Here is a 13,357-nt window from a genome sequence, read left to right as displayed (position 1 = left end):
GTATTGTGGAAACACAATCAGTTTAACACAAGACCTAGCAGCATCAACATTAAGGGATCAAAGTGCTTGGAATGATGTTCTGGAGGTCAAAGGAGCTAGGACTAAAACCAAGAATCACTTACCCAGCAAAACTGAGTGTATTGCTATGGGGGAAATTATGATCATTCAATGAAATAGAAGATTTTCAAGTATTCTTGATGACAAAACCAGAGCTGAACAGAAAATTTGACTTTCAAATACAAGAAGCAAGAGAAGCATGAAAAGGCAAACAGGAAAAAGAAATAATAAGGAACTTATTAAAGTTGAACTATTTACATTCCTAGATGGAAAAAGATATCATTGTAACTCAAGACTTTTCTCAATATGAGAATAATTGAAGGGAATATATAAATATATATATAAAATGCAGGATGGGTTGAATATGAAGGGATGATTTCTAAAAAAAGTAAAATTAAGAGTGAGAAAGGAAATATATTAGGAAAAGGAGAAAGGGAGAGATAGATTAGGGTAAATTATCACATATGAAAGAGGCTAGAGAAAACTGTTACAATGGAGAGGAAGTGCAGGAAAGTGAACATACACACCAAACTGGGCATCTTACCCTACAGGAAAGTAGGGAGAAAGGACATAAGAAGTGGGATGATAGAAGGGAGGGCAGACTAGGGGAGAACGTAGTTAGAAGCAAACATCTTTGAAAAGAGATACAGTCAAAGGATAAAATAGAATAAGGGGGGGGTAGGATGGAGGGAATTATAGTTAGTCTTTCACAATATAACTACTATGGAAATATTTTGCATAACTACACATGTACAACCTATAGTGAATTGCTTATCTTCCCAGTGGGGGTGGGTGAGGAGATAAGAAGGGAAAAAATCTGGAACTCAAAGTTTTAAAAATAAATGTTTTTTTAAAAAATACTTTTCAATTGCAACTGGGAACTAAGATATACAGGCACTTGGGTAGAGAAATCCATCAAGCCCTACTAGAAAGTTGGGTGGGGAATGAGGGAGGATATAAGAGAGAACAGATTGGGGGAAGGGGTATTCAGTAGGTATGCTATTTTAGAGTGGGAGGTAGGGGAAAGTTGGAGAGAAAAATTTGTGATTAAAAATCTTGTGGAAATGAATGTTGAAAATTAAAAGTAAATAAATAAATTGGAAAAAATAAACCATTCAGAGGGTAATCACTCTTGCTTTGACCTGCTTGAATCTAGATCATGGTCTTGGGTGATGTGCTTGCCCCGTGTGACCCGTGGGTCAGAGCTGGTGGTGGCTGTAGAGAGGGCACCTTCCTTATAGCTCTGGCAACATTTGTGAAAACCTCAGTGATTTGTGACATAGCTCTCTCCACTGTGGAAGCAAAATTCTACTGTGGCAAAGAGCTCAAAAGTCAAGTAATTGGCTGGCAAGATGAGCAACCAGAGGAATCACAATCAGACCATAATATCCTTTTGAGGGGGGGGGGGAAGGATCAAAACATGGAACCAGAAGGAGTCAATGAAGTCAAAATTCCTTGTATCAAAAGCTTCCAAGAAAAAATATGAGCTGGTTACAAGCCATGGAAAAATTGGGAAGGAAAATTAGAATGATGCAAGAAAATCATGAAAAGTGATTCAACAGCCTGCTAAAAGAGACCCCAAAAATTACTGAAGAAAATAACACATTAAAAATAGACTAACTTAAATGGGAAAAGAGGCCCAAAAATCCAATGAGGAGAAGAATGCCTTTAAAAGCTGAATTGCCCAGATGGAGAAGGAATTTCAAAAACTCACTGAAGAGAATAATTCCTTTAGAATTAGATTGGAGGAAATGAAAGCTAATGACTTTATGAGAAATCAAGATACTATAAAACAGATTCAAACAAAGAGAAAAATAGAAGGTAATGTGAAATATCTCACTGGACAAACCACTGACCTGGAAAATAAAACCAGGAAGGATAATTTTAAAATTATTGAACTACTTGAAAGCCATGGTCAAAAAAGAGCCTAGAAATCATCCTTCAAGAAATTCTCAAGGAAAATTGCCCTGATCTTTTAGAAACAGAGAGCAAAATAAGATTTGAGAGAATTCACTGATCACCTCTTGGAAAAGAACTCAAAAAGAAAACTGCTAGGAATATCAGAGCCAAATTCCAGTGTTCCCAGGCCAAGGAGAAAATATTAAAAGCTGTCAGGAAGAAACAATTTGAGTATTGTGGAAACACAATCAGGATAACACAAGATCTAGCAGCTTCTGCACTAAGGGTTCGAAGGTCTTGGCATATGATATTCCAGAGGTCAAAGGAGCTAGGATTAAAACCAAGAATCACCTACCCAGCAAAACCGAGTTTAATGCTTCAGGGGAAAATATGGTAATTCAATGAAAGAGAGGACTTTGAGGCATTCTTGATGAAGAAAAAGAGAATTGAATAGAAAATTTGACTTTCAAATACAAGAAGCAAGAGAAATCTGAGAAGGTAAACAGGAAAAAGAAATCATAAAGAACCTATTAAATTTGAACTATTTACATTCCTACATGGAAAAAACGATAATTGTAACTCATGAAACTTTTCTCAGTATGAGGATAGTTGAAGAGAATATATATGTATCTATATCTATCTATCTATATATATATTTATGTATAGCAGTGTGTATGTGTATATAAATACATATGGGAGTGTGTCTATATGTGTGTACATGTATACACAAAGGGCACAGGATCAGTTGAATAGGTAGGGATGATATCAAAAAAATAAAATTAAGAGATGAGAAAGGAATATGATGAGAGAAGGAGAAAGGGAGAGATAGAATAGGGTAAATTATCTCACATAGAAGTTGCTAGGGAAACTGTTACAATGGAGGGGAAGTACAGGAAGGCAAAAGGGAATGGGTCAACCTTACTCTCATTGAATTTGGCTCAGGGAGGGAATGATATATACACTAAGTAGGGTATCTCTCCTTACAGGAGAGTAGGGGGGGAAGGGATGAGAGGGGAATGAATGAGGGAAGGGCAGGTTGGAGGGGGAGGGAAGTTGGAAGCACACACTTTTGAAAAGGGACAGGTTCAAAGTACAGAATAGAACAAGTGGGGGGTGGGATAGGATAGAGGGAAATATAGTCAATCTTTCACAATATATCCACTATGGAAATGTTTTGCATAGCTACACATGTACAACCTATATTGAATTGCTTTTCTTTCCAGTAAGGGTGGGTGATGAGGGAGGAAGGAAAAGTATCTGGAATTTAGAGTTTTAAAATCAAATGTTTAAAAAAATATTATTATTCTTTTTTTACATGCAACTGAAAAATATGATAAACAGGCACTGGAATATAGAGATCCATGTTGCCCTACTGGAAAGTTGGAGGGGGGATTAGGGAGGCTATAGGAGAGAGCAGATTGGGGGAGTAGGTATATAGTATGATCGTTGTTTTGGGGTTGTGGGTAGGGGAAAGATAAAGAGAAAATTTGTAACTCAAAATCTTGTGGAAATTAATGATGTAGACTAAACATAAACATAAAATTTAATTTTAAAAAGTGACAAAAGAAGAAAAGTTGTGCAACATATTAAATAGGAAAGATGACAACTGATTGATTATGGGGGGAGGAGAAGGTAGAGTCATCAACTGTGTTATTGATAACTCTCATAAATCAATGACATACAACATCAAAGTTTTATACATGGCCATTTCTAAGTACCAGAAATTAAACTTCCCATCTGCCATAGTAACTAGCAATCATTTAGTTACCATAATAGGAAAAATAAGCTAGACTTAGACTGTGGAGGATCTTTAATAGCATTTCTGATGTCTTATTGGGAATTATAACTTTTCATTTCATTATAGATTTGAAAGATGTTTTCATCTAATTTCAAGTTGCATTTCTCATTTCCTTTATTTTCACTGAAGATGCCCGTGCTATCATTGGCTTATCTTTCTATATTTCAAAAAATCTTTCATTCTTTCTTTGGTGGTAGACAACTAGGCAGATCCTTACTAGCTGTGTGACCCTGGGCAAGTCACTTAACCCTGTTTACCTCAGTTCTCATCTATAAAATGTGTTAGAGAAAGAAATGGCAAATAACTCTGTATCTTCGTCAAGAAAGTCCCAAATGGGGTCACAGACAGTCAGACATGACTGAAATGACTCAACAATAATAATAACAATAAAACAACAAATTTCTATGGTATATTCCATTATCCATAACTAGAATATTATACAAACACAGATAAATCCATTAACAATGGCCGATTTTTAAAAATGTAATAAGATAGCACCAGCCATCAAAAAATAAAATTTAATTTTGAACTTTTACATTCTAAAGCTGAGAAGCACTTAAGTAGGGCATGTTAAGATGGAGGGCAATATGTCAGGAATGTAGTTGCTCTTCCTAGGGAGAAGACTCCAGAATATGACATGTTCTAGATTCCATCGCTATGGAAGAGATGAGCAGCAGAAACTAACACAGCCTAGCAGCTTCAGTAGCTTAGACTTACATGAGTGTATATGCTTTCAGGATCCTGGTAAATTATGAAATATTTGCTTTATCTCTTTGCTCTGTGATGGAAAGCTAAGAAGGAAAATCATTCTTAACAGATGATAGTAATTAAATATGTCCTAGAAATAGAGTCAGGGAAGGTTGGGAAAAGATAAAAGATTCAGAACCTATACTTAACTTAATATGTCTTTTATTGTGAATGATTTTCATATTGAATGTCATTTCAAAAATGTTTTATCCATACATTTAATACACTATCAGAATTGGACAGTGTTATAAGAGGAAATGTTGAAGGAAATGGAGATGTTTAACTTATTGAAGACAAGGCTGAGAAGGGACATGATAGCTGTCTTCCAGCATCTGAAGGGTTGTTACATATAGAAATAACTATTTTTCTGTACTGCTCCATAGGCAAATAGGATAGATCAGTTGAAGTTATACACAGTCAGATTTTGGTTCAGTATAAACTAGGGAAACCTTTTCAGTATCTAGAGTGGAGTTGTTTGAACTGCTTTGTGAAACAATTGGATTTTTGTTTGTTTTAGGCGTTAGTAGCAATCGAGTAAAGGTCAGCTGGCCAACAGTCACAGAATGTTGAAGAGAGAATTCAAAAGTCAGTTAGGAGAATAGATCTGGATGACCTTCCAAGGTCCTTTCCAGTGCTAAGAATCCATGAATCTTATGAAACTAAAGAAATATAACCCAGCCTACAATGCTAAGTGTTGGGAAGTCTTTATGAAAAGTACTCACCAACATTTATTAATGTACTTTATGTCCATATAGCATATGTAGCAGGCAAAAAGCTTCCATAATATAGTTTTAGAGCATAGTCTATTGCTTCAAATTTGGTAAATCTTTTTTAGTTCCTTCATGTGTAGCAGGGAAAAACATTATGTGTTAAATAAATTTATGTTGGTTGCTTTCAGTAGATCCTGACCTTAAGAAGTGAGAAGACACTGATCATTCATTCTTGCAGAGGACTGGATGCAGGAGTTTTTGAAGGACAATGTCATTAGGACTTTTGCCTATTTGTCAGTGTCCCATCTACTTGAATGGAACACAGAAGGGGGCTGATTTGAATCCCTGCTCACACAGGCTCCTTAGTGACTGTCCTCATGAAAGATTTGCAAAGAAAATCAGACATCCCCTCTGGGGACAAGGTAGTCATTCTTTCTTCCAATCTTCTAGATTTGGGAGTGACACCAAGAAGCAAGAACAGTATCTTTTAGGGAATGACATCCTGGTACTGCCTGAAGAGAGTAACAGTTACGTTGATTCTTTTCCAAGCTGTCAGCCTGGCTCTGAGGACAGTGCATTATCTGATGATGCCTCTAGTCAGATCAATCCTCTGAGATATCATGCTGTCCAAGAACTACTGAAACAGTTTTTTGGGAACAAGCAAGATCATCCCCATGAAGTGTCTTCAGGATACTTTAAGGAACAGGTGGTTATTAAATTCAGAAGAGCTCTTTATTTTTCTGGGCTTCGGGTATTATATGTCAGGGGTGGTGGGTTCTATAGGCACACTTCAGCAGAATACTTCCTGAGAAACCCAAACTCTCTACATAGATTAATCCCATGGCTGAAACGTGAACTGATAGCTATTTATGGTGACTATGGATACACGGCAAAAAATATACTTACTATCATACTCCAAAATATGACAGAGCATGATCTAGACAGCCAGACCTTTTCTGAAATCTTGGGACCCTATCTATTGCAATATACAGAACACTTTTTACATGAGTTTATCAGTTTTGCTCGGTCACCTTTTAGCATGAAAATGTATGACCAGCGAGCCATTTATGAATGTCCTTCTCCTTCGAATGGAAGAGGAAATCTATTCACTATCTCACCTGCTAATGACAAATGGGCTTTACCAGCATTGGAAAATTATGCAGAGATGGCCAAAAACATTCATGACTCATGGAATAAAGGAGTATTGCCTCACTCAAGCTCAAAGCATAACATGACATCTGATTCATCTTCTTTGTTACCTGAAGGAAATCTAGAAGAGCCTAGTAGAACCAGAAATAAACACCACCTTAGCCCCCAAACTATGTCGGATTCAGGAGACAGCAAAGGTGTGGTTTCATCACAGAACTGCACCCACATTGCTCATCTTAAATCAATGAATGGGGATGTCATAGGATTGCTAGAACCACCATCTGACAGCAAGAGATGCACTTCTGAAGGAAATACAGAAGGGAAGATGCTACAACTTGAACAAAACAAGCGTTTAGGAGACAATGGAGCTAATTACTCTGTATCTGATATCTCAGCCACTTCAAATTCTAACACAAAAGAAAAAAAATTGTTGGCCATTTGTCAGTCAATACAGGCCCAGGAGAAAGAACCAGAAAAGAACAAAAACCCAGATTCCTTGGATAAGATCTTGCAACGAAGCCCACCTTTGATGAAGGAAACACAACAACCCTTAGTTGGTAACTCATCCCAAAAGAAAGACCAAACTTGGAATTGCTATTTACAGAATGTCTATTCTCATGGGAGGCCCACTGAGAAAAATCAGAGAGAACAGACCTTCAGGAAGGAGATGTTGAAGTGTCAAACACCCTGCCAAGATGGAGAACTAAGTTCACACCCCTACAGAAGACCAGAAATTTCACAGATCAGGGACTATAAGGATTGTCTTAAACAAAGGATACCTGAAATTACTGAGAACAAACGACATTTGTCCCATCGCCCTAAAAAGAGAAGATCAAGAAAGAGAGATCACAGTGATAGGAGCTTGAGAAAAAGCTATATAAATGAACCTTTGTTAACTATATCCTATGAAGCTCAGGAAGGTGAAATAGGAGATGATAATTATCGACCTTTAAGGACAGTTCTAGCTAGTACAAGAGAGTGTATTAGTCCTAGGGGGAGAGCCCAGCATTTCTTCAACAGAGAAAAAGCTTTTAGATTAAAAAGTCCTAACATTTGCCTCCATCCTGAGAATCACAGACCAAACTGTCAGTACATGAGGAGGTAAGGGACTGTGTATGTAGAATGTATCTCATCACACCATGAAAAGATGGGTAAGAAAAGTAGATTCAAATGCCAACATTCAGAGAAGGAAAATAATGAAATAATGCCTAACTCATTGCCTGTTCCAGTTAAGATGCACCAAATACAGCAGTCTACATCCTGCAATAGACTGGGGCTTCCTAAACAATTTTTCAACCCTATATCCCAAGCTTCTGAAGACACCATAGGTCACATTAAGAAGAGACAGGAAAAATGTGACCAGAAAGGTGAAGGTGGAGATAATTTTGGTAACAGAATCTATGACAGCAAACAGTTCTTAGAAAGAGAACATATAAAACAACAGAGTAAGAATGACTGAAGGGACCTACTACATTATTTTGTTATTGGAAATAACCCCACTTTATTTAGTTAATAGAATAAAATATACATAATGTGTTTTCTTTTAAAATGACCCTTAAAATGTATAATATATTTAAATTCTTAATTGGTTAAACCATTCTTAGAGGATTAAACAATATATATTGACTGAGTCTTTTACTTCGATTAATAAGAATATTTACTGGCCAAACAGAAAGCCAGGGGAAATATAACAAGAAAAACTGTATATGGTGTTAAAATAAGAATTGTAATTACATGGTTTGATATAATAATCATGGTCATCTATATCATAAGGTATGAGAAGTGTATGATTGTGGTAGTGGTGATGATGATGATTATGGTGGGAATTTTGTGCCAGGATTATATGAACCACAGTGGAAGGGAAAAAAGAAAAGAAAAACCAAAAATATGGTGATCAAGACTTTTATATAGTATTTTAAAATTTGTAAAGTGATTTTTCACACAAGCTAGTGAGATAGCTAGATCCTATAGGGAGGGAGAAGATAAGGCTTACTGTAAAGTATATATTTGACCTTGAGCATTAATGATTTATTTGTTATATTTAGAAATACTTTTATTTTTTGAGTCTCATCATCATTATCATCATTATTATTATTTTGACTGAAGATACAAATAGAACTTTAATTTAAAAATTCTTTTAAAGATATTTTTTCACAAATTATCTCATCTCCATCTTACTCAAAATTCAGGAAGTTTTGGTGACATTACTTCTAATAATTGTCAGAGAAGGGATTTGAACCTCTGTCTTCCTAACTCTGAGGAAAGCATTAGATCCACTAAGCCAAGGTGCATTATTTATCAAACTCCTTTCAAATGTAGCACTTCTATAATAAATGGTCGTTTAGGTCTCAGAAAAAAAATGTGCCTTCTCAATCATCTTGTTACTACTAAAGACATGATTAAGGACCAAGCAAAATAAAGTGCCCTGACATTTCTAAGGAGAGGCACATGCCAATAGTTTTGTTTTCTCTGAAAAAGATAAAAAAAATGATGGCCTCTGATTTATCAAATGTAGCACAAGAAGGGTGGTAACTATGGCTAACTGTTGCTTGACAACATCAGTCCTGAACTATTTTGTGAAATAGTTGAAACTTTTTCTTGGTATTCTTGGACCTTCCATACGAGCCTCTTCCTTAGTTCCTGATACCCTCAACTCTATCTCCATGTTGGGTTCCATTCTTATTTTCAGGTGACTGTCAAGCAATCCCATATGATATTAGGAAAAATTGTCAGCTGACATGGTTTAAGGTGTGATCCCTCTTTAGTGGGTTTGTATTTTTTAAAGTGGGCTACTGAAAGAAGCTTTCTTTTTCAAAGATCACGTCTTCAAAAATATGACAATAAGAAAATATTTGGTATACTCCCTCAAGAAGGCATGCAGTTGACTATAGGATGAAAAACAATATAATCACTACTAAAAGTCATGCAATCATATGATCAAAAGTAAAAATATAGGTATTTTCATGTAAAAAAGTAGCAAAATCTAATGTAACCTAGACATTAGCAAAGGTCTAGTGGAATCTAAGCATTTGCTAAGACAGATAATGAAGAAATACCATTTTCAAATATTTCTATTTCTAAAAAAATTACTGTGAACTAAAGATTCCTTCATTTGAAAGTGAAAGTGAAGAATCATGTTTATAGGTTATCAGTCTTTCATTTTAAGTATATTTAATTTTAATAAAAGTTTCTATGAGGTGATTATAAAAAGTGAAGATTTTGTAGAACAGTCCTTTGACTTCAATGCTAATTATAAGAATCCATACACCAGAGGCATTTCTTATATAATGTGTCATGATTCAACTCAATTTTCTATATTATAGATCTAATTGTGCCATCTCAAATAAACCCTGGCATAACCTTATGACTGATATGTTAATTGTCAGTCCTCTTCATATGAGTTCTAAAAAGGTATTCTCTAGAAATTCAATAAATTTCTCAGTGGACTAAAAAATTTGCTCATTTACTCCTTCCAGAATAGGGCAATTAAAATTTTTGTGGGTGTGAGTCATATTGTAAAAGTTGGAATTCAATTTAGGTTCCTTTCCCCCTCTCAATATTGAGACAAAATCCAGTCAGTCTTAAAATGTAGAGCCTGGTTGGCCAGATTTCTGTTTGTAAAAGCAATCTTGTTAAAAATTCTGCTCTAAAATAAAACATAGGGGGCAGAGCCAGGATGACAGAGTAAAAGCAATGGTTGCTTGAGCTCTCCCCTAGATCTTGTAAATACATATAAAAATGACTTTAAACAAATTCTAGAACAGGAAGCCTACAAAAACATAGAGTAAAATAAATTTCCAGCTCAAGACAACTTGGATGATTGACAGGAGACGTCTGTTGCACCAGGCTGGGAGAGAAATAGTCTAGCATAGGCTGCCCCAGCATAGACCAGGCCCCAGTAAACTTGGAGCAGGCCTCAGGGGACTGAATCACTGGCAGCTGAGGCAGTTTCCAGACTTCTCAACCCCACAAACACAAAAGACAGCTTAAAAGATCAGTGGGAAAGGTCTGTCAGACTTGCGTGAGAGAGGGGCACAGATAAGCCTTTTGGCAGCATCTGCATTTGCTGTTTCCAAAGTTCTCAGCCCACAGACAGTAAAGGGAATAGCACAGATGATCAGAAAGAGATTATAGGGATGTCTTTTCTTGCACTGAGGCAGGATTCTGTTGCTTTTTCCATACTTTGATCCGGGTTGCTGTCCTGGGTGGTAGTCCTGGGGTGAGGAGAAGCACTTTCAAAGCAGTTTTGGGCAGCACTGGAGAGGAGACCATCCTCACAATTGCAGAAAAGAGTGGTTGTAGTTATTCATTGACCAGACCAGAGGCCAGGAGAGAAGTAAACACCTCTCCTTAGAACATCCCACCTTAGAAAAACTGAAAATTTACAGGTCCTTCAAAGTATCTCTGAAAACAGCTATACAAAAATGCTGAAGCCTGGGACAGTATACCCTCCACACTAGAAGCAAAGCCCACCTTAACAAAAAGGGAAAACAATCAAGTAATTGGCTGGAAAAATTAGCAAACATTGGAAAAAAAAATTCAGACTATAGAATCTTCCTTGGTGACGATGAAGATAAAAATATAAAACCAGAAGAAAGCAACAAAGGCAAATCCCTACATCCAAAGCCTCTAAGAAGAAAGTGAATTGGTTGCAGGTGATGAAGGAGCTCAGAAAGGATTTTGAAAATCAAGTAGGAGAAGTAGATGAAAAATTGAGAAGAATGAGAGTGATACAAGAAAATCATGAAAAGTGAGTCATTTGCTTATTAAAGAAGACACAAAAAAATTACTGACGAAAATAACACCTTCAACAGACTGGACCAAATAGTAAATCAGGTCCAAAAAGCCAATGAGGAGAAGAATACCTTATAAAGCAAAATTGGACAAATGGAAAAGTAGGTCCAAAAGCTCTGAAGAAAATATTCCTTCTGGAATGGAGCAAAAGAAAGTCGATGATTTTATGAGAAATCACAAAATTATAAAACGAAACCAAAAGAATGTCAAAATAGAAGACAATGTGAAATAACTCCTTGGAAAAACCACTGACCTTGAAAATAGGTCCAGGAGAGATAATTTTAAAATTATTGGACTATCTGAAAGTCATAATAAAAAAAAAGAGCACAGACATCATCTTTAAAGACATTATCAAGGAAAACTACCCTGACATTCTAGAACCAGAAGATATAATAGAAATTTAAAGAATCCATTAATCACTACCTGAAAGAGATCCCAAAAGGAAAATTTCCAGTAATACTATAGACAAATTCCAGGGTTCCCATATCAAGGAGAAAATATTGCAGGCAACCAGAAAGAAACAATTCAAGTATTGTGGAGACAATCAGAATAATACAAGATTTAGCAGCTTCTACATTAAGATATGACAGGGCTTGGAATATTTTCTGGAGGTCAAAAGACCTAGGATTAAAACCATGAATCACCTACGCAGCCAAACTGAGTGTGATCCTTCAGGGGAAAAAAACTGATATTCAATGACGTAGAGGAATTTAATACATTCTCAAGAAGTCAGAATTTAATAGAAAAACTGGCTTTCAAATACAAGACTCAAGAGAAGCATGAAAAGGTAAACAGGAAAGAGAAATCATAAGGGACTAGAGTTGACCTGTTTACATTTCTACATGGAAAAAATGTTATTTGTAACTCATGAGACCTTTCTACTTATTATGGTAGTTGGAAGGAATATATATATATATACACACACACACACATGATATACACACAGAAGGTACAGGGTGAGTTGAATATGAAGAGATTTTATCTAAAAAATAAAATTAAGGGGTAAGAGAGCAAAGTACTGGGAGAAGGAGAAAAGGAGAAGTAGAATGGAGTAAGTTATCTCACATAGAAGAGACAAGAAAAAAACTTGTTTAGTTCAGGGAAAGAGGGAGGAGGTAAGAAGGAATGAGTGAAACTTCGTCTCATCATATTGGTTTAAGGAGGGAATAACACACACTTAACTTTGTACAGAAATCTATCTTACCCTACAGGAAAGTAGGGGGAAGTGGAAAAGGAAAAAGGGGTAATAAAAAGGATGGCAGATTGAAGGAGGGCATACTCAGAACGAAACACTTTTGAGAAGGCACAGGGTCAAAGGAGAGATTCGAATAAACAGAGTAGTGAGATAGGATGGAGGTAAATATAGTTAGTCTTTCACAATATGACTATTATGGGAGTGTTTTTCATGAATACACATGTATAACCTGTATTCAATTGCTTGCCTTCTCAACGAGGGATGGTGGGGATGGAGGAAGGGAGAGAATTTGGAACTTGAAGTTTAAAAAAAAACAAACAAATGTTAATTTTTTTTTACATGCAACTTGGAAATAGGATACACAGGCAATGGGGTATAGAAATCTATCTTACCCTACAGGAACATAAAAGGGAAAAGAATATAAGAGAAGTGGGGGTTAGAGAAGGGAGAGCCGATTGGGGGAAGAATGTATGGCATCTTGGGTGAGGGTAGGGGAGAGATGGGGAGAAAATTTGGAACTCAAAGCCTTGTGGAAGTGAATGTTGAAAATTAAAATAAAGGAAGGGAAGGAAAATAACAAAAAAAAACAAAATATTCCACTAGACTAATAAACTCCATATATTATTAGCCTGGACGATTTTTAAAATATATTTTTTATCTTTTGTTGTTTATGTTTTGAGTTTTGGTTTTGGTTTTGGTTTTGGTAGGGAGGAAGGCAGGGCAATTGGGGTTAAGTGACTTGCCCGAGGTCACAGGGCTAGCATATATTAAGTATCTGAGGTTGGATTTGAACTCAGGTCCTCCTGACTCTAGGGATGGCGTTCTACTCACTGTACCATCTAGCTGCCCCATATTTTGAGTTCTGAGCTCCTTCCTTCCTTCCCAACCCCGCACTAGATAAGCCCAACATTTAACACACATGCACATACACGCGCACACATATACATATGTACATATATGTACATATATATATATATATATATATATATATATATATATATATATATA

The 13,357-nt window shown here is 36.1% G+C and overlaps 1 protein-coding gene across 1 annotated transcript; it reads left to right on the top strand.

Moving 5' to 3' along the window:
- The first annotated feature begins 5,425 nt into the window (after nucleotides 1–5,425).
- LOC138163086 (E3 ubiquitin-protein ligase Topors-like) lies at nucleotides 5,426–7,819 on the top strand. Its single transcript, XM_069090561.1, is given in 1 exon segment — nucleotides 5,426–7,819. A coding segment is annotated over 1 exon segment (2,340 nt). The 5' UTR covers nucleotides 5,426–5,479.
- The last annotated feature ends 5,538 nt before the right edge of the window (nucleotides 7,820–13,357 follow it).

The sequence above is a fragment of the Petaurus breviceps genome, unplaced genomic scaffold (genome assembly GCF_028583685.1).
Source record: "Petaurus breviceps papuanus isolate PSGF00001 unplaced genomic scaffold, PetGlider_PUasm1.0 187, whole genome shotgun sequence".
Lineage (NCBI taxonomy): Eukaryota > Metazoa > Chordata > Mammalia > Diprotodontia > Petauridae > Petaurus > Petaurus breviceps.
This window is presented reverse-complemented; position numbering and strand designations above follow the sequence as displayed.